Source organism: Hemiscyllium ocellatum, chromosome 23 (assembly GCF_020745735.1).
Source record: "Hemiscyllium ocellatum isolate sHemOce1 chromosome 23, sHemOce1.pat.X.cur, whole genome shotgun sequence".
Taxonomy (NCBI): Eukaryota; Metazoa; Chordata; class Chondrichthyes; order Orectolobiformes; family Hemiscylliidae; genus Hemiscyllium; species Hemiscyllium ocellatum.
Window position 1 is genome coordinate 42,520,180 of NC_083423.1, and position 26,879 is coordinate 42,547,058.

At 41.8% G+C, this 26,879-nt stretch overlaps 1 protein-coding gene across 3 annotated transcripts in view; it reads left to right on the forward strand.

Annotated features, from left to right (window-relative positions):
- Positions 1 to 806: 806 nt before the first annotated feature.
- Positions 807 to 26,879, forward strand: part of LOC132826763 (proton myo-inositol cotransporter-like) — a 135,448-nt gene continuing 109,375 nt past the window's right edge. For all 3 annotated transcript variants that reach the window (XM_060842941.1, XM_060842943.1, XM_060842942.1), the window contains exon 1: positions 807 to 1,551. In XM_060842941.1, the coding sequence (XP_060698924.1) occupies positions 981 to 1,551 (571 nt within the window). In that variant the 5' untranslated portion in view covers positions 807 to 980. The remainder of the gene's footprint in view (positions 1,552 to 26,879) is intronic.

A 26,879-nucleotide genomic window follows, 5' to 3' on the forward strand; every position in this document is an offset into this window, starting at 1 on the left:
CATTACTGATGTACACATCTCGATTAGGTAAAAAACAATGACTGCAGATGCTGAAAACCAGATTTTGGAATCGTGGTGCTGGAAGAGCACAGCAGTTCAGGCAGCATCCGAGGAACAGCAAAATCGACGTTTCGGGCAAAAGCCCTTCATCAGGAATAAAAATTAGACCTAGTGGCATTGATTTTCCATTTGTTGGATCGCTCACTAGAAAAACCTTCAAGGTATACGTGGCATTCAGTAGCAATAAATCAAAGTGCTGCTATGAACTGTAAAGAAATTCAAATCAAATTAAAATCACAAATTATGTATTCATTTGTTAATGAACTAAAAACGTACATTTGGAATTGAAGGGGAAGCGGAAAAATTGAAAAACTACATCGTGTACATTTTTATTGGAAAATAAATCGGAATGGCGCCAAGTAACATCCATTTTTTTTCCATAGCCAAGGTCGTTATTGAACTTTAACTACGATTTAACACAAAAGGTTTATCTTATCTGGCGGAGTTTCGCATTTTCAGTTGTCTTTTGCAGCGTGTCGAAGATTGAAGTTCAGTATTGACTGCGTCTTGGCAAGAGATCGGGCTGTGGAGGAACCGCCGACGGATGCTCCTAGATGCAAAGGCACATGAGCTGCTGTCCGGGAAGGCTGGGCGGGGCACCGACTCGCGGCTGTTTTCGAACAAAACATCGGTTGTCACCGGCGCGTCCCACCCCCACCCGGCAGGCAGCCAGCCTCCGAGTTACACGTGACGGAGGCGCGTCTGGATCCCCGCCTGCATCTCACTGCCCTGCTCCCCCCCCCGCCAGCTTCAATCAATCCGAGTGCAGCGGCCGATAGAGCAGCATCGATCACGCGCTCTTCCAGGTACAGTTTGAGTGAGCGCGAGCGCTTCTCTCCCCGCCCCCTCCCCTCCATATCTCACGCGGCGAGGGTCGAGAACCTTCCAGCAGGTGGGGGGAGCCGACTCCCGGGCTCCTTATGTCCCGCAACGGCAGTGACGACGAGTACAGCCTCAGGGACCTGAAGGGCGAGCGGTGGATCAGGCCAGACGGACAACGCGAGACGCTCGGCGAGCGGACTCTGATCAAAGTGACCAGCGGCGGTAACAACAACAACCACCACCATCATCAGCAGTTGACGGCCATGGCAACCGCGGCCGAGGGAAATCTGGAGCGCGCCGCCCGGAGGCACTTGCAAGGAGGCGGTAGCAGGAACATCAACAATCCCCGCTTCGTCTACATCCTGGCTACGTTCGCAGCCCTGGGCGGCTTCTTGTTCGGCTACGACACCGGCGTCGTGTCGGGCGCCCTGCTGTTGCTCAAAAAGGAGTTCGCCCTCAACGAGCTGTGGCAGGAGCTGGTGGTGTCGGCTACGGTGGGAGCCGCGGCCATTTCGGCGCTAGCCGGAGGCCTTCTCAACGGCTACTGGGGTCGGAAACCCTGCATACTGCTGGCCAGCTTCCTCTTCACGTTGGGGGCGGTAGTGATGACGGCTGGGAGCGACCGTAACGCGTTGTTGGCCGGACGCGTCGTGGTGGGATTAGGCATCGGTAAGCCCCGGAGTGGAGTACGGTGGGTCGCTCAGAAAGGGACGGGAGGGTGGGTAGTGGTGGTGGTGTGGGGGGGAAATCCTGGGAGTAACGGTCCCCCAGAAAAGAAACACACACTTACCGGTGGAGGTACCGCCGGGACCGTCCGCCTCCCCTCACCGATGAAGATTTGTGCATCTTCTCTGTGACACCGGTCCAGGGCAGTGGGAGCCGGTTCACGCATTCTCCGGACCAAGCCGCTGGGCGGGGTCAGTCTCGCGCTGACGCCCCCCGCCCCCCGTGGCGTCACCGCGTGCGAGCGCCTCTTTTAAGCATGGGAACTTCCCGGCTGAGATTTTGTGTTCTTGTGCAAAGAACCGTCCACGGAAACACACTGTCAGTATTCCGAGCGTTTTCATTTAGGGTAGCAAAGAATCGGGTGGATCAAGGCAATTTCAAATGAAATAGCGAAGAGTGGTGATGGCGAATGAGTGAACCGTAGTAGCTACTGTCATGAACTGATAAGATATAAAGGCAGTGAGAGAGTCCATTATTGCTTACTGACTTTTTTCATGTTTCTACATATTTTCTTTTAAAACCTAACGTATTTGAGTAAACTATCCCTCTTCTACTACTATAAATGTTCTCTACCTTTTGTGGTCAGCTGGCTCATTTTCCTTCCATATCTCTCCATTGTTGTTCAGCTGAGTGAGAATGCAATTGTCTGATTTTATTCTTCCCTATAGGTCATTTCAATAGTCTGATTATTTTTACCCCGTCCTATTTAGTCAACCATATTGACGATTTAAAATGCTCTGAGAAAGTGAGGACTGCAGATGCTGGAGAATAGAGCTGAAAATGTGTTGCTGGAAAAGCGCAGCAGGTCAGGCAGCATCTAAGAAACAGGAGAATCGACGTTTCGGGCATGAGCCCTTCAGGAAGGGCTGAAGAAGGGCTCATGCCCGAAACGCCAATTCTCCTGCTCCTTGGTTGCTGCCTGACCTGCTGCGCTTTTCCAGCAACAGATTTTTGGCTTAAAATGCTCAACTAAGAAATTTCAGGTCATTAAACAAACAAATGTAAATTAGGTTATTAGAGTTATACAGTTGTACAGCACAGAAATAGATTCTTTGGTCCACCTCGTCCATGCAGACCAGATATCCTAAATTGATCTAGTCCCATTTGCCAATATTTGGCCCATATCTGTCGAAATCCTTCCTTTAAAAATGTTATAGTTGTACCAGCCTCCTCCACTTCCTTTGTTAGCTGATTCCATTCACGTGCTACCCTCTGCAAGAAAAGGTTGTCCTTTAGGTGTGTTTTAAATCTCTCTTTCTCTCCTCCTCCCCCCCCCCCCCCCCCCCCCCCCCCCCCCCCCTCCCCCCAGCCTTAAGACTATGTCCTCTAGTTTTGGAGCTGAAAATGTGTTGCTGGTTAAAGCACAGCAGGTTAGGTAGCATCCAAGGAACAGGAAATTTGACGTTTCGGGCCAGAAAAAGAAAAGAGACTAGAATTGCGCACAGTACTCCAAAAGTGTCCTAACCGATATGTTGAATCAGATTTTAATTAGCAGGGGTCTGTGAGAGCAAACTTAATGCTTAGACACTGAACTTTGCCTTATTGGTTTTTCGAAACATCAATCATTCATGTCATTCTACAACTTTAATCCTGTGTACGGATGTTTTGTTTAGGCTAAAATCTGTGGTTCCAAATATACCAGGAGCCGTTACAAGCTTAGAGGTTTTGTATGCGTTCAGCCAGTGTATGTTTCCTGTCTCCAACCTTTTGTTAGTCCTTTTTAACTTACTGATCATAATTCACGAATGGACCAATTTTTCCCATCATGCAATGTTAAATGTTCCCCACAATACCACATTTCCTTCTTTTGTCATATCATGATAATCAGTTATATGGGTACATGGAAATTCTGATTGAAAATGTATTGGCACAAGCAAACAAATAATCCTATTCCTACTAACAATAGTAGAAAATCTGCTTTGCCTCACAGCACAGGGACTCGGTTCGATTCCCACTCAGCGTGACTGTGTGGAGTTTGTGCATTCTTCCTGTGTCTGCGTGGGTTTCCTCTGGATGCTCCAGTTTCCTCCTCCAGTCCAAAAATGTGCAGGTCAGGTGAATTGGCCATGCTAAAGTGCCCAGACTGTTAGCTGCATTACTCAGGGGATGGGTAGGGGAATGGGTCTGGGTGGGTTACTCTTCAGAGAGTTATACAATCATAGAAATGTACAGCACAGAAACAAACACTTTGGTCCAACTTGTCCATGCCAACCCAATCTAGTCCCAAACCAAAAGAGAGAATGCTGGAAAATCTCAGCAGGTCTGGCAGCATCTGTAAGGAGAGAAAAGAGATGACGTTTCAAGTCTAACTGACCCTTTGTCAAAGCTGGCCTGCATGCAGCCTCCAGGATTACAGGTACTTGCATGACATACCACATTTTTCCAACTGCTGTTCTTGCCGCATCCTAAAAGCCACACTTGGGGCCATGCTCCGCCACATGAAAGCACTCAGCTCCTCTCTCCAGCAGCACTGACTTACTCTCTCTCAAAGCTATCCTGGTCCACAGTTTCATTTCATCCTTCATATTATTCGATGCCTTAACTCCATACTTTCCCCAGCTTTGATAAAGGGTCAGTTAGACTTGAAACGTCAGCTCTTTTCTCTCCTTACAGATGCTGCCAGACCTGATGAGATTTTACAGCACTTTTTCTTTTGGTTTCAGATTCCAGCATCCACAGTAATTTGCTTTAATCCAATCTAATCCCACCTGCCAGCACCCGGTCCATATTTTTCCAAACCCTTCTATTCATATACCCATCCAAATGCCTCTTAAATGTTGCAATTGTACCAGCCTCCACCATTTCCTCTGGCAGCTCATTCCATACACATACCACCCTCTGAACAAGTTGCCCCCTCGGTCTCTTTTATATCTTTCCCCTCTCACCCTACTCCTGTGCCCTCTAGTTCTGGCTCCCCGACCTCAGGGAAAAGACTTTGCCTATTTACCTTATCCATGCCCCTCAATTTTGTAAACCTCTATAAGGTCACCCCTCAGCCTCTGACGCTCCAGGGAAAACAGCCCCAGACTGTTCAGCTTTTCCCTATAGTTCAAATCCTCCAACCCTGGCAACATCCTTGTAAATTTTTTCTGATTTCAAGTTTCACAACATCTTTCCAATAGGAAGGAGACCAGAATATTCCAACAGTGGCTTAACCAATGTCCTGTGCAGCTGCAACATGACCTTCCAACTCCTGTACTCAGTACTCTGACCAATAAAGGAAAGCATACCTAACGCCATCTTCACGATCTTATCTACCTGCAACTCCACTTTCAAGGAACTAAGAACCTGCACTCCAAGGTCTCTTTGTTCAGCAACACTCCCTAGGACCTTACCATTAAGTGTATCAGTCCTGCTAAAATTTGCTTTCCCAAAATGCAGCACCTCGCACTTATCTGAATTAAACTCCATCTGCCACTTCTCAGCCCATTGGCCCATCTGGTCCAGATCCATTTGTAATCTAAGGTAACCCTCTCTGCTGTCCACTACACCTCCAATTTTTGTCATCTGCAAACTTACTAACTGTACCTCTTATGGCCACATCCAAATCATTTATGTAAATGACAAAAAGTAGCGTTGAAGGGCCTGTTTCCATACTGTACGTAATCTAATCTAATAATATAACGAGCAAAAAGGCTTTAAAGGTCCAGTCAAATATTCTGTGATCCAATCAACTCTGTGGGCTGAAATCATGAAATTCCTTGCCAATATCTTGGATGTGGTCACCATGTTGCTCAATATGTTCAACTAAGTTGGTGTCATATTTTCAGAGGTATCTGGAGTGTAAGTGTAGCATTCCTGACCCGCAACAGCTCATGTTCCCACTTGCAAGATTAGCAGATAATCCAAAGCTAGTCAATGCTGCAGTACCACAGTCTGGACAGCTGCTAGCTCAGCTGAGACTTCAGTCAGTGTTTGTCCAGTTGCCTTGGCTTCTAAAGCTGTCTCATTGGCCATGTTTTATAATGCTGAGGCCAAATGAACAAATTCACTGGATACTCGCTCATTCCATATCATGGAAAGAATAACATGAGGAATTGGTCTAGTCCAGTAATGGCTTTCGCAGCTCATGAATGGTAATGCTTAAGGGAGGTCAGGTGCTGCATATAGGATACAACATAACCCAAACAGCAGGATCCTATCCAATTGGTAGGAAGTCAAGGGTATGTTTTGCTGCCATATATAAAGTATGTGCAGTTATAAGCTGTAAAATCATCAGCCAATGTCATCCAAAGCTGCATGGTGGAATAGGTCCACGGACTATCAGATGTAATTGTCCATATCCTTGACTAATCATGGTTAAAAATTCCAATTCTTGAAATATTAATTACTGGGCCTTGCTAGTCAAATGTGAAGTTACATTTGCTCTGCCCCATTAGCATTCTTTGTCCTGATCCTCTAAAGGAGAGGGAACCTGTGCAGTTATTCTAATGAACTGTAAGGGAAGGAGGAACTGAGTCGTGATTATATGCAGGCTGATACCGCATCTAAAATGTAGTCATTTCATAACTTGCTGATTCCCATATTATCATTTCCCCATTAAACCCTGTGATTCAGACGTAACATTCACTCAACTGTTTCTGATATAAAAAAAGGGAGGGGTTGAAGAGGTATTCCTCCCCTTGAATGGATGGGATACTTTTTATTCAATTTTTCAGCATACATTTACAACATATGTAAATAGGGGTTTGTATGCAGTTCCCAAGTAGGCTGGTTTGTTAATGTCAAATGTTCACCTACATCAATGGATTCAAAAAGTCCAAAGAGTACCAAAATGGTGTTCCTGCTGTTTTATTAACTGGTTGAGGAATAATCTTCTTTCAGTCAGATAGATGGACTCAGTTGGAGTGTCCTTCAATTTCAACTGAGGTTGGTGTTGTTAGTGGTACTTGAAAAGGGCCACTGCAGCGATGTCCTTATTTGTTTCTTTCCCAGTTTTTGACCAACACATAATCCATTGGGTTTACTTGTGAATATTAGACGATAATCGTGTTTTCCTCAGCTGCGCAATGCGAATGTCTGACCTGCGAGTAAAGAAACTTCAGAGAAAGAGTTAACTGTTTCAAGTAATTCTGCATTTGCTCACCCATTAGATGGAGATCCACGTCCTCTTGCGGTTCAGTATGAGCATTCCACAGAATCTTGATTGGCCGACCATAAGCTACCACTACATCTGATAGTTCAGTCCACAAATGAAGAGTAACTTGCATGTGAAATAGTGCGAAGGGCAATAGTTTGAGCCAATTTAACCTCGTTTCTTTGATCAATTTAGATAATCTTTCTTTTAAGGTACTGTTAGCCTGTTCCATAATCCCTGCTGCCTGCGGGTGATGCATGCAGTGCAGTTGCTGTTTAATTGAAAGTGATTCACATAATTCAGTATTGATTTGAGCCATGAAATGTGGTCCATTGTCTGAGTTTATCAGTTTAGGCAACTCAAGCCAGGGAATAACTTCAGTCAACAATATTTTCACCACTGTATGTGCAACACAATCAGTGATGGGGAAGGCTTCAATCCATTTGCTGAGTATGTCGACAATCACTAAACAGTATTTATAACATTGTACTTTAGATAATTCAATAAAATCAAACTATATACAAGCAAAAGGACCATCCAGTAGTGGGGGAGGTAGTCATGGAAAGGAATTTAATACCTTTACCCTTGTTATTTTTCATGCAAATAAGGTATCTATCCAGCCGGATTTGAGCTGCTGTGTTCGATAGACAATAGGTGCAGGAGTAGGTCATTCTACCCTTCGAACCAGCACCCCCATTCATTATGATCAAGGCTGATCAGCTTCATTCAGTATCCTGTTCCTGCCTTATCCCCATAACCCTTGATTCCACTATCCTTAAGAGCTCTATCCAACTTTTTCTTGAAAGTATCCAGAGACTTGGCCTCCACAGCCTTCTGGGGCAGAGCATTCCATACACCCACCACTCTCTGGGTGAAGAGGTTTCTCCTCAACTCTGTTCTAAATGGCCTACCCATTTTTTTTTTGTAGATATTTTTATTGAAATTTAACATTTTTGCAAATTTACAAAAATAAACAAAACTCTCAAATACAAACATTGATGTACAATTAAATCATATATACAATAGTCATAATTTAAAGAAAGAAAACAAAAAAAGAAAAAAAAAACGAAAAAAGAAAAAAAAACTCAACTTTCTACTAATCTAACCTATAACTAACCAGAGTGTATACCTAAGTCTCTTACATGCTCGGAATGTATAAACATCAAATATAATAAAACCCGTATTCGCGCAGGATTCCTCTCCCAAGGGGCCCCGGAGCAGCCCGGTCTGAAATCTTCACTAAATAAAAGCCCTTGTTAGGATAGCCAAAATATCTGCATTTATATAATTCAAAAAGGGCTGCCATATTTTATAAAATAATTCAGTCTTTCGGTGCACCATATTTGTGAGGAAGTCAAGGGGGATATATTCCATAATTAATCTGTGCCAATTTGAAAGTCCAGGGGGGCCCTCAGCCACCCAGTTCACCAAAATATTTTTCCTTGCACAGAAAGAGAGAATAGAAAATAGTCTCTTCCCATGCATATCCAGAGATGAGAGGTTCGAAAAGCCCAAAAGGAGAGATACAGGGTCCACCCTAATTTCCGTTCCTAAAATTTCTGTCAGGGTATTTGCCACTTTAGTCCAGTATCTGCGGATTTTCTGACAAGTCCACAGACAATGTACAAGAGTACCCACCTCTATTTTGCATTTAGGACACATTGGAGATGCTCCTGCCTTAAATTTTGCCAGTCGAGCCGGAGCTATATGGGCCCTATGAAGGATCTTTAGTTGGATAGCCTGAGTTCTGTTACAGGTAGCAATTCTTCTAGCATTTTCCCAAATGTCATTCCACATATCCTCAGAGATTTCTAGCCCCAAGTCCTGCTCCCATGTTTTAAGCAGGTCATCCATGTCTCCTGAGACTCCATGTAGCAAATGGTATATAGTACTAACGGAGGATGCCCCCGCTGGTCGTAAGACATTACGTTCTCTGTCTGATTTATAAAGACTATCTATTAATGTAGTCTTCCTCTGTATATAATCTCGAACTTGGAAGTATCGAAAGAGATCCCCATTAGGTATTCCGAATTTCAGACGCAGCTGCTCAAAGGACATCAGGATCCCATCTTTAAATAGGTCCCCTAAGCATGAGATGCCCCTGGATCTCCAGAGTTTAAAGGTGGCATCTGTAATCCCCGGTTGGAATCCCCATGCGCCTACTATTGGTGCATGGGGGGATGTTTTATGTGAGTTACCCTCATTTTGCCGCATTATATTCCAGTCCTTAATTGTGTTTAATATGGGATTTTTACAGTGGTCTGTAATGATTTTCCTCTTATCTGAAAATAAAAGGTTAATAAGTGGGTATTTTACTTGGGAGGCTTCGATATCCAGCCAAATTGATTGTGGATCAGATGAAACCCAATCAGCTATGTAACTTAGTAGGGAGCTTAACTGATATTTCCTAAAGTCTGGGAAGTCCAGTCCTCCCCTTGCCTGTGGAAGCTGTAGCTTCTTCAGCTTAATAAGGGGCCGTCTATGGTTCCAAATAAAGGAGCCCAACCAGCCATATAATTTACATAGGGCTAGCCTTGGCAGCGTCAGCGGGAGCATTCTCATAGGATATAAGAGACGGGGCAGATCATTCATTTTAATTAATGCTATTCTCCCTAGCCAGGAAATCGGAAGGTCTCTCCTTCGCTGGAGGTCCTGCCTTATCCTTTCCATTAATTGTACAAAATTAGCCCTATACAGCTGATCAAATACTGGCGTGATAAAAATACCTAAATATAAGAAGCCCTCCAGGGACCAACGGAAGGGAAAAGGGGATCCGTCCATTAAGTGGGGTATCATAGCCAGACCACCCATTGGCATGGCTTCCGATTTTGAAAAATTAATTTTATAGCCTGAGAATGCACTAAATGTATTAATAACTTGAATTAGACGAGGCACTGACATTAAAGGATTACTGAGGAATAAGAGAACGTCATCTGCATAGAGGGTAATTTTGTGTTTACCTGTACCAATCCTCGGGGCCGTTATATTAGGATCAGTCCGGGTGGCTTCTGCTAATGGTTCGATTATCAGTGTAAACAACAATGGTGAGAGAGGACATCCTTGACGGCAGCCCCTACCCACACTGAAGCCATCCGATCTTAACCCATTAGTAATAACAGCTGCTTTGGGGTCATTATACAATGTTGAAATCCATTTGGTAAACACCTGTCCAACGCCAAACCTTTCCAATGTGTAAAATAAATATGACCATTCAACCCTATCAAATGCCTTTTCCGCATCCAATGAAATTACTACTCCTGGTATCTTTCCCTGATGACAGGCTTGGATCATATTCAAGACCCTTCTGATATTATTGGATGATCTGCGGCCCTTAATAAATCCCGTCTGGTCCTCCTTTATAATATATGGCAGTACCCTTTCTAGTCTTAGTGCTAACATTTTTGAGAGAATTTTAAAGTCTACATTTAGTAAGGATATTGGTCTGTAAGATGCACAATCTTCTGGGTCTTTTCCTTTTTTGAGGATAAGAGAAATATTTGCTTCTTTCAGCGTGGGCGGGAGACAGACCTGACTATGCGCAAAATTATACATATCCATAAGTGGGTCAACCAATATTCCTGTAAATTCTTTATAGAATTCAGCTTGAAAACCATCCGGGCCCGGTGCATTTCCGCTCTGAAGTTGCCTAATTGCCTCAAGTATTTCTTGGACTGTTAAAGGAGTATTTAGGGCCGACACCTGTTCCGGAGTCAGGCCCGGGAAGGTCAAATTTTTAAAAAATGACTGCATCCTCCTAATCCTATCTTCACAATCCTGCGATCTATACAGTTCAGAATAAAATTCTTTAAAGGTCGCATTGATCTTTTTATGATCATGAGTCAGGGTACCTGTACTTTCCTTGATGGTCGGAATAGTTTGAGGGGCTTTCTTTTTCTTTGCAAGAAATGCTAAGTACCCGGTTTGTCGCCATATTCATATAATCTTTGTTTCGCAAATAATATTTCCCTTTTAGCCGTTTGAGTAAGCGCGGTGTTTAAAGCTGTCCTAAGAGCTGTAATCCTCTGCAATTTTGTGATAGAAGGTCTATCAGCGTATGCTGTTTCGACTGCTTTTAGGCGAGCTTCGAGCAGACGCTGTTGCTCTCCCTTCATTTTCCTCTGGGTCGCTGAATAGGAGATGATCAAACCTCGTGCATAAGCTTTGATGGTCTCCCACATCATTGACGGATTGCTAGCCGTACCAGTATTAATTTCTAAAAAAGTTTTAAGTTCTTGGGAGAAGTACTTTAAAAATTTGCTATCTTTTATCAGGAAGGGGTCCATACGCCAATGCCGAGCAGATGTCCCATTGTTCTTTACCTTAGTTTCCATGTATACAGCGGCATGGTCAGAGATTGCTATAGTACCTATTTTACAGGTTGCTATAGAGTTTAGAAAAATCGATGGGGCAAAAAACATATCAATTCTTGTGTGACATTTATGTGGATTAGAGTAGAAAGAAAAATCTCTACCCTGTGGATGGAGACATCTCCATACATCTACCAATCCTAATTCTTTATTCAGGTCCGCCAGTTGTCTAGATCTGGGAGATACTCCAGCGGCACTCTTGGGAATCCTGTCTATTTCCGGATCCATAATACAATTAAAGTCTCCCCCTATAATTGTATGACGGGCACCAAAGGCCATCAGTTTTGAAAAAGCTTCCGTTATGAATTTAAAGGGGTGTGCCGGGGGGCAGTATACATTTAAGATCCCATATTCCTCTCCATTTATGAGGGCTTTAATCAAAATATATCGCCCAGATTCGTCTTTTATCTGATTTAGAATTTTCAAAGGGAAGTTCTTCCGGACAAGGATAACGACTCCCCTGCTTTTTGAATTAAAAGAGGAAAAAAAGGCCTGATCAAATCCGCCCTGTCGTAATTTTAAGTGTTCTTTATCCGACAGGTGTGTCTCCTGTAGGAGAGCTATATCAACTCTCTCCTTCTTAAGATTTGATAATATTTTCTTCCTTTTAACTGGCGAATTACTCCCCCTGACATTCCAGGTGCACCACTTAACCGACTGTTCAGCCGTAATCATCTGGACAGATCCGAGACCCCTCGGGAGGGGAAACCCTATCTAGAACATCCCGAGCATGGAGCATACAAGATTTACAAAAGTAAAGATTCTCTGATACACTCAAAACAATATAACAAAAAACTCTTTCTAAGTATAAAAAGTATAAAACATTCCGAATTGGAGATTTTCTCCCTTGTTCCCAGGGAGCGTCACTTCCTCTCCCACAGTCCATCTTACCCTCTTCCAACCAGTGCCCCACCCTTGACCCAGGTGTTCCTCAATAAAATGAGGAGAATTCAAATATAATATAAAGCTAGAGTTAACAGTGAACACCCCACCCCCACCCACACCCACATCTAAATATATTTGGGAATATTAATACCATATATAACTATAAGCTTACAATCTCAACATGTAATACTTAAATATAATACCACAAAATAACAGGGGAAAGAAAAACAACCCCGCTCCTAAAAACAGAAGTAAAATAGAATAAGGTGACCACCTCTCCCCATCAACATTAACCAAACGCCCCAATATATATATTATACATACACACATAGGGGGAAAGATAAGAAAAGATGAAGGGATGTAAACCAAAATAATGGGAAAGGCAGACCAGCGTCCACAATCTCTTACAGTTTATTTAAGAGAGTCCAAGAATTCCTTAGCCTTCTCCGGTGATCCGAAGTTATATATGGATCCTTCGTGGCTAAGGCGTAGCGTCGCTGGATATCGTAAGGAGTACTGGATATTTAAGTCCCTTAAACGCTTCTTCGCCTCATCGAATGCCTTCCTCTTTCGGACCAAAGCTGGGGAGAAGTCCTGGAACAGCATGATCCTGGATCCTTTGTGGGTCATAGCTTGGGGATCTTTTCCCAGATTTCTTGAGGCTTCCAGGAGCATCTGCCTCTCCCTGTAGCTCTGCAGCTGGAAAAGGACCGGGCGTGGGCGCTGGGTTGAGCCGGGCCCACGTACTGTGACCCGGTAGGCCCATTCTACCCTTACCTGGCCTGATCCATTATGCAGATTTAAAAGTTGTGGCAGCCAATGCTCTAAGAATGCTGTCAGCTGGCCTCCCTCTTCCTGCTCGGGCAGGCCCAACAACCGAATATTTTTTCTACGACATCGATTTTCGAGGTCATCAATGTGGTTTTCTAGGTTCTGGACTCGATTCTCGAGAAAACGGATGTGGTCGGCTGTTGATTTTATCCCAGTCTCTGAGGCTGCGGCCTTCGACTCCACCTCTCTGACTCGGCACTCCAATTCCTGAATGTCTCTGCCCTGCTTCTGCAGCTCGGCTGATAGTGCTTCTCTGCTCTGCCGAGACTCATCGATAAAAGCATCAATCTTCGCCTCCCACCTGGCAAACATCTCCTCAAAGCTCATCTTCATTGGTAAATCTCCTGAAGTAGCTGAAGACACCTTTGTTGCAGCTGAAGAGGGAGAGGGTGGGGGAGGGGTCCCTGCTTTCTTAGACCCGCCTGTTCCCTTCCCTTTACTCATTTTCCAGCTAGTATTAGACTATTTAAATGTACTAATAGGTAACTATTTAAGGTTAACAACTATTATAAATGGTTTAGTGAGTGTGGTGGGGGTGGATAGCCCACTTTTCCCAAGTTTTGGGTAGAGCACTGTGGACTCAGTCTTGCTGGGTCGCCGCCATCTTGGATATACCCACCCATTATTTTTAAACTGTGTCCTCTGGTTCAGGACTCGCCCATCAGTGGAAACATGTTTCCTGCCTCCAGAGTGTCCCATCCTTTTAATAATCTTAATGTCTCAATCAGATCCCCTCTCAGTCTTCTAAACTCAAGGGTATATAAGCCCAGTCGCTCTAATCTTTCAACGTAAGACAGTCCTGCTATTCCAGGAATTGACCTTGTGAACCTATGCTGCACTCCCTCAATAGCCAGAATGTCTTTCCTCAAATTTGAAGACCAAAACTACACACAATATTCCAGGTGTGGTCTCACCAGGACCCTGTACATCTGCTTCTATACTCAATTCCTATTGTTATGCAGGCCAGCATGCTATTAGCTTTCTTCACTGCCTGCTGTACCTGCATGCTTGCTTTCATTGACTGATGTACAATCACACCTAGATCTAGTTGTACTGCCCCTTTCACTACCTTGACTCCATTTAGGTAGTAATCTGCCTTCCTGTTCTTGCCACCAAAGTGGATACCCACGCATTTATCCACATTAAACTGCACCTGCCATGCATCTGTCCACTCACCTAGCCTGTCCAGGTCACCCTGTAATCTCCAACATCCTCACATTTCACCCTGCCACCCAGCTTTGTATCATCAGCAAATTTGCTAATATTACTTTTAATACCATCATCTATATCATTTAATGTATATTGTAAAAAGCTGCAGTCCCAGCACTGATCCCTGCAGTACCCCACTGGTCACCGCCTGCCATTCCGAAAGGGAGCCGTTTATCTCTACTTTGTTTTTCCTGTCAGCCAACCAATTTTCAATCCAAGTCAGTATTTTACCCCCAATACCATGCACTCTAATTTTGCTCACTGACCTCCTATGTGGGACTTTATCAAAGGCTTTCTGAAAGTCCAGGTACACTACATCCACTGGATCTCCCTTGTCCATCTTCAGAGTTACATCCTCAAAAAATTCCAGAAGATTAGTCAAGCATGATTTCCCCTTCATTAATCCATGCTGACTCTGACCTATCCTGTTACTGCTATCCAGATGTGTCATCATTTCATCCTTTATAACTGACTCCAGCATCTTTTCCACCACTGAGGTCAGACTAACTGGTCTATAATTCCCTGCATTCTCTCTTCCCTCCTTTCTTCAAAAGTGGTACAACATTAGCTACCTTCCAATCCACAAGAACTGATCCTGAATCTATAGAACATTGGAAAATGATCACCAATGCATCCACAATTTCTCTAGCCACCTCCTTCAGTACCCAGGGATGTAGACCATCAGGTCCTGGGGACTTATCAGCCTTCAGACCTAACATTCTCTCCAGCACCATTTCCTAGCAAATATAAATTCACTTCAGTTCAGGTCCTTCAGCCACTATTACCTCTGGGCGATTGCTTGTATTTTCCCCAGTGAACACCGATCTGAAGTACCAATTCAACTCTTCTGCCATTTCTTTATTCCCCGTAATATAATCACCTGTTTCTGTCTCCAAGGGTCCAATTTTAGTCTTAACAAATTTCTTTCCTTTCGCAAACCTAAAAAAGCTTTTACTATCCGCCTTTATATTTTTGGCCAGTTTAGCTTCGTACCTAATTTTTTCTCAGCATATTTCCTTCTTAGTTATCCTCTGTTGTTCTTTAAAAGCTTCCCAGTCCTCCGTTTTCCCACTCATCTTTGCTGTGTTATACTTTTTCTCTTGACTTTATATGTTTCTTAACTTTTCTCGTCAGCCACGGCCACCCCTGCCTCCTCTCAGGATCTTTCTTCCTTTTTGGATTATACCCAGAAATACCTGCCATTGTTGCTCCACTACCGTCCCCGCTAGGGTATTACACCATTGAACTTTGGCCAGCTCCTCCCTCATAGCTCCATAGTTCCCTTTATTTAGCTGAAATATTGTCACTACCGATTGTACCCTCTCCCTTCCAAATTGTAGATTAAAGCTTATTGTATTATGGTCACTACCTTCTAATGGCTCCTTCACTTCGAGGTCCCTGATCAATTCTGGCTCATTGCACACTACCAGATACAGAATTTCCTTCTCCCTGGTAGGCTCCAGCACCAGCTGTTCTAAGAATCCATCTCAGAGGCACTCCATAAAGTCTCTTTCTTGGTGTCCAGTACCATCCTGATTCTCCCAGTCTACCTACATGTTGAAATCCCCCATAAAAACTGTAGTAATATCCTTGCGACAGGCCAATTTCAGCTCCTTATTTCACTTGCATCCTACATCTAGACTACTGTTTGGGGGCCTGTAGATAACTCCCATGAGGGTCTTTCTACCCTTAGAATTTCTCAGCTCTATCCATACTGACTCTACATCCCCTGATTCTGGGTCCTCCCGCGCAAGGGACTGAATATCATTCCTTACCAACAGGGCCACGCCACTCCCTCTGCCCATCAGTCGGTCCTTACGATAGCACGTAAAGCCTTGAATATTCATTTCCCAGGCCCTGTCCACTTGAAGCCACGCCTCCGTTATCCCACAACATCGTCACTGCCAATTTCCAAATGAGCCTCAAAATGGGATTGAGGCTCCTAAATAAGTAGCTACTTTAGGGACGAAGGGCATGCCAGATCTTGCTACACTTCAAACTTTCTCGTCTTCTCTTGTTCTAACTTTCTCAACCTGCCTGCCAGAATGCTGGTCCCCCACCTATTAAGGTGCAACCCATCCTCTTGTATAATTTATCCTTACCACAAAACCTACCCCAGTGATTCAAGAATTTAAATCCTTACTTCCTGCACCAGTTCCCCAGCCACACATTCAAGTCCATTATCTCCCTGTTCCTGGCCTCTCCAGCCCGAGGAACTGGAAGCAAACAGAGATAACCAACCTGGACATCCTGCTTTTCAGCTTTTTTCCGAATTCTCCGAAGTCCCGCTAGAATGTCCCTCCTCTTCTTCCTGACATCATTTGTGCCAACATGTTTCACCACCTTCGCCTTCACCTTCGCTCTTGAGGATTTCAAATCCAGGCGCCATCAGATTTCTAAAGTAGCTATACTATTCCTTCCTTGCCAAGATGAGTACAAGAATGCTAGTAATCAATAAGTATGTTAAGAAAGAATCAGGAATACAAACTTGACATATTGCTGTTAGCTGGATGTCTTGTATCATAGAGATGTACAGAATGGAAACAGACCCTTCAGTCCAACCTGTCCATGCCGACCAGATATCCCGACCCAATCTAGTCCCACGTGCCAGCACCCAACCCTTATCTCTCCAAACCCTTCCTATTGATATACCCATCCAAATGCCTCTTAAATGTTGCAATTGTATCAGCCTCCACCACTTCCTCTGGCAGCTCATTCCATACACGTACCACCCTCTGCGTTAAAATGTCCCTTGTGTCTCTTTTATATCTTTCCCCTCTCACCCTGTGTCGAGGAGTGCAAATACCCCATCGACTTTCCACGTGCACATTCAGATTCAGAGGCATCACTCTGTAAAGTTTGAAGTGCAGCAAGATCTGGCATGCCCTTTGTCCCTAAAGTAGCTACTTATTTTGGAGCCTCAATCCCATCAGTTGGAATAAGTAAAATGGCTGATGCAGCCGCCTCCTTAGCAGGACATTTCCTAAATGCACTGGAGTGTCCCCCTTTGTGTGTGAGGTACATTTAATAACAGCCAATTGATGAGGAAACCGAATAGCATCGAGGAGATTTATAATCTAAAGAGCATTTTGAATGCGAGACCCTGTGGAAGTAAGGAAGTCTCGTTGTTGCCAGAGGTGGCCAAAATGGGCAACACTGAATGCGTATCTGGTGTCTGTGTAAATGTTGGCAATTTTATCAATGACTAAAATACAAGCTCTGGTAAGGACAAAAAGCTCGGATTTCTCTGTAGCGACAGGGTTCTGAAAAGCTGCAGTGTCTGTTGCAATAGCATAGCTTGACTGCCGGGCACTGTCCTGGAAAACACAGGAAGTACCATCAACATAAAATGAGATCAGGATTTTCAAATGGGAGGTCTGCTAAATCTGGGTGAGGTACAATAAGGAAATGACTCCTAAACAAACAGTCATGTAGGGGGTCGGGAAGATCATCAGGGGGTTGCTCGAGGAATGTAGCAGGAGTCAAAGTGTAGTAGTGGCAAAACAAGAGGTAAGGATTTTGTAACAATGAGATCTTATGATGGCTCAGACAAGCTTGAGTGAGGTGTTGGATCTGCTGAGACATGAGGAGGGTAACAACAGAGTATGAGGTGTACACCTGTACGGGCTGGTGAAGGGTCAGATTAGAAGCTGCCTGTATTAACAAATGGATGGCATTTAGGATTTGAGTGCATGGAGAGAGGCCACAGGCAACAGGATCCTATTTAGTGCAAAAATAGTCCACTGGACAACAACAGTCACCATGCTGCTGAGCTAAGACACCAGTAGCACATTCATCTATTACACACATATACAACTGAAAGAGGCTGTCATACAGCGGGCGTCCTAGCATTGGGGCTGCAGCCAAAGCATCTCTGAGGGCATAAAATGACTGCATTGCCATCAGACAACTGAAATTTAAGGGGAGCATTTGGAGAGGAATAAGGTTTTTAGTATAAGTTGTAATGTTTGCCTGCAAAAATTAACCAGCCCTGAAAAAGGCGGTCATCCATTTGTCATAGTCCTTTTTTAACCTCCAGATCTAGAACTTGAGCGTTGGCCAATATTTCCCATCATGCATTGTTAAATGTTCCCAACAATATCACAAATGTCCTCTATAGCTGCAACATGACCTCTCAATGTCTGTACTCTATATTCTGACCAATAAAGGAAAGCATATTAAACACCTTCACTATTCTATCTACCTGCGACTCCACTTTCAAGAGCTATGAACCTGCACTCCAAGGTATTTTTGTTCAGCAACATGCCCCAGAACTTCACCATTAAGTGTACAAGTGTCCTGATTTGACTTTCCAAAATGCAGTACTGTGCATTTATCTGAATTAAACTCCAATCTTGCACTTCTTGGCCCATTAGCCGACCTGATCGGATCCCGTTGTACTGAGGTTAAGCTTCTTCACTGTCCACTACACCTGTAGTTTTGCTGTCATCTGCACCACATTCAAAGTGTCCACTCCCTCTCCAAAGATGTTTAGTAGCCACCTACAAGATGCACTGCAGAAATTTAACAAGATCCTTAGACAGTACCCTTCACTTGCATCCAGAAGAACAAGAACGGCTAATCCATGGGAAAATCACCATTTGCAGGTTTCCCTCCAAGCCAGTCACCATCTTAGCTTAGAAATCCTGAAATTCCTGCTTACTGACATTGTGGGTCAGCCAACAGCACACGGACTGCAGTGGTTCAGGAAGGCAGTTCACCCCTACCCCCTCAAAGGCAACGATGGATGGGCAATAAATATTGACCAGCCAACAAGACACATGTTTCACAAGTGAATAAAAATATTAGAATCCTAAATTAATAATTCTCAAATATTGTCATTGAAATGTGGATTCATGAGAATGTAAATACGAGACTGCACTTTGTATAATTGCTTGTGGATATTGTTAGTACAATTCCTGTTCTGTGTCATAGAATATGTAATGCACAAAGACATTTACTTCATTATTACAGACAGTGACTATTTTAAGCAAAGTATATATTCAGTGCTATGTTCTCTAATTGTTGAGTGATATATAGTCAAAAATAATCATAGCATGGTTATCTTGTCAGTTTGTTATTAGTGTCTCGTATGAATTCTTACCATTCAACTCATTTGTCTAGTGTTTATCTTACAGGTGCTTGGCTATTTTTCAACAGCAAAGCCCCCAAGATCCTTAAGTCCTTCATATTTCTGCATAGTGCTTTCGTTTAGCCTCTTGGGACCTGTTCAAATCCTACACACATTTCCTGTTTTTATTTGCATAATGCCGTTTGATGGCATCATCCAGCATTTACTAGAGGGTTTTTGGACTAGGTTATTTTTCAACACACTGATTACACCCAGGTCTACTTTACTATTCCTGATGAAGGGTCCTGCTCGAAATGTCGACTGTTCTGATATTGCTTGGCCTGCTGTGCTTTTTGCGGTTTCACATTTTATTGACAGTAATTTTCTTAACACCTTCACTGTCTGAGTTGTCAGACTGCTTCTCTGACATTTGTTTTTGGATGAGCTGAATTTCCTTTGTATTAAGTGCTGTGGATGAATCCTCAATATGAACTAACACCAAGCTGCTCATCAGGAACTCCAGTTTGTCAACACATGCCAAAGTAACACAAAATCATTGGTGTGGTTAGAAAAGAATACAGTGCTTTGCTTCCTCTGTCTCCCGAGGTGGGAGTTGCTGAATGAGTAAATGATGAGAAGACAAATGTCATTGCCTTTCATCCCCACTTGAAATTTTGTTTCCTCATCACCTCCAACCTTCTGCCTTGAACTAAGGCTCAGCTAAACAACTTTCAACCTTCGTATTACTGTTTCGACACAGCGGTGAACCCTTCTGTTAATTAAACCAAATACCCAAAAAAGCACACTCGCCTTGAAATCTTAAAATATAAGTGACAGAGAACTCGCAAATTCCACTGTTTAAATATCAAATTTTTTTCACTCTAAAAGTGAATATTAAACAACAATTCACAACCCTAATTCTGTCAAACCTTCTAAAATACACTTAGTCAACAAGACTTTGTATTCAACTTGAACAATAGTTGCCGCAACCAAATTTTCCTAATGTTGGCAATCCTGATCAGATGGGATGATGATATTGCCCTGCTGCCTTATAGCTTTATAATGTGCACGTGACATACTTTAAACTGATATGACTGTGTTTTACAACAATGGATTTTTTTTCAGTGCTTTTTCTAGATATTTCTGGGTATGCTCACAGAAAGGAATAGTAATGCATGCATTGGTCTTTTCTTAGTGATTTGAAAGTTGCCACCAGGCCATGTTTGTCTTGCAGATGAGGCTTCAGGTCAGCACCCTGCTCCTGTAAAGGATTTCTGGAAATGTGATTCTGTGATGGTGATTTGGCAATTATTCCCATTCAGTTTTTTCATTTTGATTTGAAGACATTTTGTCCCTGCTTGATATCCTTGTGCTCAAATTAGGAATTTAGTATTAACGCTATTCAAGTTTCTTTGTTGTCAAATGTTCACTTTTTGAATTTTTTTTAAAAATGTTGATATTTTTGATTTCAGTTAGCAGGAAATTACTGCAAATGTTGCTTCCTGAAGTAGTCTCAGGATGATCAATGTTAGTTTGGTTTATGAATTTAACAACACTGATTCACGTTTCCCTGTTTTTTTTAAGCTTTTATGGTATTGAAACTACTGATAATTGTAATTCCATTTATAAAAGACTGGCAGTTTCCCTTAGCTGGTAGAACTATCATTTTTGAGTTAGTTGGAGTTTAAGTTGAATAAAAAATCTCTGTTGGCTAAGGGTATTTTAGAAGGTTTGACATGAATTTTTAAACTAGGTTAAGCGGTGGCATTATGTGAAGAAGTGTAGGATGTTCTCTCAGTTCATGACAACCACTTGTATCTTTGCTAAAATTGAAATAAATTATAAAATATCTGTTCACTTATCTTTCATGGGACCTTACTGTGTATGATACAATCATATCTCAAAACTAGTTCATTTAGATTTAAAGCTTTCAATGTTTGGGTGATTTTGAGGATTTTGAGAGATATGGTAACGCCTATAAAAATCTTTTATGAACAGTTAGTTGACTTGTATATAAAATTATTGTTTAAGCAGCGTACATACTGGTGAAAGAAGATTACTGATTCTGTTAAATATTGATTATGTTCATGCTCATTGTCATTCTAAATATTAAACTAGAAATTGGATATAGCACCAAAACAGGGGCTTTAGAGGATCTTGAAATTAATGGTTTTAACAGAACACTAGGAACAGAAATGAGACAAATAATAATCTATGACTGCATTAAAAAGTTTACAAAAAACATGAGTTGATTACCTAGTCTGTGTAAGAATTGTTCAATTCCTTGGCGTCATTACTATTGGAATTATAATCTTCCTTACATCCTGGTAATTATGTGACTAAGATCACTTAATCTAAAATTAACTCAGACACGAGATTAAGGAAACCTTCTCGTGGGTGGAAAACTTCAGGGACCCATAGTTTGAATGTCAAGTGCTTCTTTCAGGTATGTGTCAAATAAAACTACTCACTCACCAGGATTGTTCAGTTGTTTGAGAAGTGTTTTCTAACCTTTATACAATTAACTATTTGCTTGCACTCTGTCTGCATTTTACAGCACTCTTTTGTAGAAACTGGTTTCTACATCTGCCACAGTAAATGATGAACAATTTTAAAGGCAAATTGGACAGCCATGTAAGAAAAATGTGTAGGATAGAGTAGAGCATTGGATTGACTTTGTCACACCACAAGTAGCAATGAATTGACTGGTTGAATGGCCTCCTTTGATATAATAACTTTATAAATTAAATGTCATCTTCATTTGTTTAACTAAGAGTATAAATGCAGTTCTGTGAATGTGACCAGAGGGTGCTTTCCATCCTTTTCATTTTATCTGCAACTTTTGGCATTGTTAATAATGCATTTTGCTCTGCCACCTCCCCTCTGTCCAATTTAACTGTTCTTATTTGGTTCTATTCTCCATCTATTTTTAGCCAGAGCATTTCTGATAATATTATTTGGGCAGTAAAATATTTTATCTTCAGCCACCCTGAGGAGAGAGAGAAAGAGAATAAGAATATGATGCAACCAAACAAATGTGTATGATACATGTCAGCTAAATTCATCAAGCACCAATCAGGTAAAATAGAATAACAGTTAATAAAATTGAAGTGTAAATTAATCAAGTCAACCCAAAAATCTTCTGATAAATAATATGCAGCCAGTAAAAGATTATATGGTTCCTATTATAGACAATGAAACTAATGTACATTGATGAGTGCAGACCAAAACTAGAATAAATGACAAGTACTTGAATTGATGCATACTAAGGAAAGAGATGATGACAAAAATATCAGTAGAAATACAAAATATCAATAGAAAGTATATGGAGTGAAAAGATATACAGAATGTAGTGGAGAAATTAACATATATTGAGATAACCAACATGTGATTCATAATTGTTTTGTAATTTTTGATGTTAGAACTTAACTGGTGCTCTGATAATCAAGCCTCACTGTTCCACAGCTATCTAAAATGTACAAATACTAATTTTAAACCACTATTGTGGTTAATTTGCCTGACTGCTATTCTGGACAGAAACAATTCTGGTTTTGTATTTAACAGGAAAATATTTATTTATTGTAAACGTGCAGAGAAAAAGGCATATATATCTTAAACAACATGACTTAAACTATATCCCTTTAAACCTCAATTGCGCAGACACTTATTCATCAAAAAACAGTATCTGTGTCAAACCATACACTTTATTTGACTATGTTTGGGTGGGGGGAATAGGCAAGGAAAACTTCTCAAGATTGAGCCCAGGTCTCGAGGGTAGATTGGATTGTCTGATGGTTCCTTTGATTTTAACAGTGATGATGTGGTGTTGTCTGTAAAGTAGTTGTTGTTTGTCAAGTTGGTAGTTGATCAGATAGTCCTAGCTCTTCTATGTTAGATATTTTTTACGTTTCTTAGTTTTTCAGTCTTTTTGCGCTCTCCCAGAAAAGTAAGAAAGATTTGTTTTTTCTGGTTGCTTACAACGACTCTGCTGAAGTTCCTGCTTGAGCCTGAAAAAAGGCAAATTTGTTTCATATTGATGCATGTATTGGATACAAAAGTAGAAAATAACTGCTCAGCTTTTGTAAAGCTTTGGCTGGGCCACAATTGGAGTACTACACGCAGTTCTGGTTTCCACACGTTAGAATTGACTTGAAGCTACTTCAGAGAATTGTTACCAGATGAAGAATGCTCAGCAAGTTTCTTTTTAATCCATTTTTGTTTGGTCTCAAAACTTTAAAAACACATTTGGATTTATCCTCTAGCTATCACATTTCAATTAGATAGTTTATCACATGAAAAATGAGGTTCAACTAATTAAGTGCTCAGTCCATAAAATTATTGAACGCAATACTGGAGTCCAGAAGGCTGAGGGTTCCCAACTGGAAAATGAGATGTTGTTCACCCAGCTTGTGCTGAGCTTCACTGGAGCAGTGCAGTAAACTTGATACAGAGATGTTGGCCAGAGAACAGTATGTTAAAATGGTAAGTTCATTTTTGTGGATAGAATATAGGTGTTCTGCACATCATTCAGCAGTCTGTGCTTTGTCTTGGCAATATAGAGGAGACCACATTGTTACTAGTGAATACAGTAGACTAGATTGAAGTGCATGGAAACCTGGAAGATGTGTCTGAGGCCTTGGACAGTGAGGATATTAATGGCCAGCCTAACCCTAAAATGGAAATGGATGTTGAAGGGAAGGGAGGAGTCAGATGGAACAAGTGAAGGTGAGAATGGAGTGGAGATTGGAAGTGAAATGGATCAACTTTTCCAGCACTTGCTTGTTTACTTCCTCCCTCCTCATCATCCACACCACCAGACACATTTTCCAGAGAGACCAATGAAAGGTGACGCAGCAACTGAAGGTGACTGTGCCTTGGAAACTATCCAGAGAAACTTGTGCAGTTAGTCTTTGGACTGAAATAATTGGCTTCCAGCAACTGTAATGCATTTGAAGGAAACTCCCAAATGTGTGTAATTATACCTCTTGGTTTCCATTTATTTCAATTTTGCTCAGGCTCCTTGATGCTTTGCTTGGTCAGATGCTGCTTTGATGTCAAGAGCAATCACTGTCAGCTCATCTCTGGAATTCACTACTTTGGTACATGTTTGAACCAATGCTGTAAGGAGATCTGAAACTCTCTCATCCTGGCAGAACGTCAGAGCATTGTTGAGCAAGTTATTGCAGTGAAGGCGCTGTTTAATGGTACGACATCATCACCTTGCAGGTGTTTACATGTAGACTGAGGTGATAATTAGGTGAATTGAATTTTCCCTGTTTTTTATTTGGGGAGGACATACCTGGACAAATGTCTGCATTAGAGCAATAATACCTGATGTAGCTTCACTAGGAGCGTGTCCTGGTACTGGACCATGTGCCCTGAATACTTTTGAGAATTCATAATACTTTTTAAAAGAAATGAGAAGGATTTGAACAATTGCAATGCTGAAGTAGATTTACCTTTTTTTGTGCATGCCTGGTCACATAAATCTTCTGGGAATCTGTGACACTTGCACAAAGGCCCACTAGGACGTTTATCTATTTTTCTTTTATAAAAATAAAAATTTACTGTAGAGTTGTAATGTCTGTGTTTAGTTTTAAGACAATATTGTTTTAATTTTCATTTTGGCTTGGTTGATACCACTTTTGTTTATAAATAAACAAGCTATTCTTTTGAGTTCATTGAAGAAAGCCAGTTAAAAATCTCTTGCTATAGGTAGCAATAATAGGGAGAAATAAATTGACCACTTTGCTGATTTAAATGAAAAATTCACGCTTTAGATACATCCCATGGAGCAGTTGGACTTGATTACCAATGTATTTTTCTCAATACTATGTGAACACTGCTAGCATATTATCAGAGCCCAGAGCATTTACTTTAAGTCCGTTGTAATGGAGAACCCAAGAAGAAACAAATTTTAAATCAATAAGCAAATATTAGCAAGAATTAAACTAGTAAAAGAAAATTACAGTTGGATATTTGCATTTTGCACCAAGGTAAGTTTGGAATTTAAAATTTTTAAAATTATTTAAAGTGATGTGCTTGAACAGAACCTAAATCCTCACCTATCTTAGAAACCCTCAATCTTTCCTTTCCATCTTTCTCCTTGCCCCTCCCACCCATTACGAAAGAGCCCATAACAAATCATGGCACAAAATGGAAGATAAATGTGGGATCAATTTTTATTTTTGTGGAGGGAAGGATGAATAACGAAGTGCTAATTCGTCTGGTATTCTTTTTGATCCCTGTTGACCGTGTCCATAATTCATTTATGGGTAAACCGGTAATTTCTTCTCTATAACTTCATTTATGTAGAACTTTGAACTATATTTTTGAGGAGCCCTGAAATAGAGTTGGAGAAACAGTGAGGTCTTAAAGAAAGGCAGAGAGGCAGTTGAAGCAAACTGCACGGTTAGAGCCCAAAGCTTGAAACATGGCATTAGGAATTGGCTTCAGCATGGAGTAATCTGAGTCACCATTTTGTGAACATTCAGCCTGCTCTAGCAGCAATGATTCTTTGACCATCCTGTTAAGTCAGCATGTGGAACATCCCGTTCTGCTTCAATACTGAGCCACAAGCAAGAAGTAATGAGAGGGTGTGGAGAAGTATGTAGGGACTGTGTGTTGTCCTGCCATTCATCTTAAGGCATGTAGTTTTGGAAACAGTATTTTGATCCAATACTGACCTTTTTAAAATAAAAATCACCTTCTCAGAACTAAAAACAAGAAATCCATTTACCTCTACCACGAGAACCAAAGTTCTTAATTAATGTAATATAAACCATTGTACCTAGCATGTGTTTAGGTGATCTCAAATACACTTACTTCACTGATGATCATGGAAATTTTCATGGTAATACTTTGGCTCTAGACATTGTTTCTAAAGCAAGTGTCATAGGAGGCTTTGAGCTCCTTGATAATGTCATTACCTGAGAGAGGGATCAAGAGGATATCTGCATCATTTGTGCCATGACCAAGGCTGGACTGAACTGTTTCTTAATCTGGTCTGTCTTCATGAACCTAGCCGAGACGAGCTGCTGGAGAAAAAATGCTGCAGCAGCCAATGCCACATTAACAGACCTAAGGGCTCTGCAATGAATGAATGTTGCCCAGTTGGATGAGTAGATCGATGAACTGGAAGCACAATGTTGAAGGTATCTGGTCAGCTCTTAGATTAATCATGAAGAGCAGCTGCAAGGAGATTCATGATTGAGAAACATTTCCCAATCGTGAAACTTCAGAACTAGTTGGTTGGATGATAACCTGGAGATCATAATATGTAGGATAAAATGTTCCTAAGCTGGAAGCACGAGTTAAAACTTTGAAAAGAAGTAGGTATGCAGGAAAATGAATGCTGAATTCCAGCAAAAGAAAAACTCATAACCTAAAGGAATTGATGGCTGCTGTGGGAAAAGAAATGCACCAAATAACACTTGGGACTGTCAGGGTGTTTGTGGATTCTCCAACATGACCTACAGCCCAAAGATCTCAGCTGAGAGCAGAGAATGGCACGTGGAGGAGAGGGGGATGGTTTGTGCTCATAGGAAGGAGCATTTCAAGGATGAGTTCAAGTTGTTGTGAATGCCCTTAAGATCTCGAACAGTATGATGCCAGCCATCAAGTCTGCACAACCCAACCCGACCCAACATGAGGTTGAGAAGGTTATTTGATGGTTGAAAACCAATAAGGCTACAGGCAAGTATGGAATCCCTACCAAATTATTTAAATATGGAGCAGATGCACTCTTGACATGAATGCGTGCCTCCATCTGAAAGGAGGTAAACATATCATCAGATCGCTGATGTCATACATCTGTCCATCTTCAAGAAAG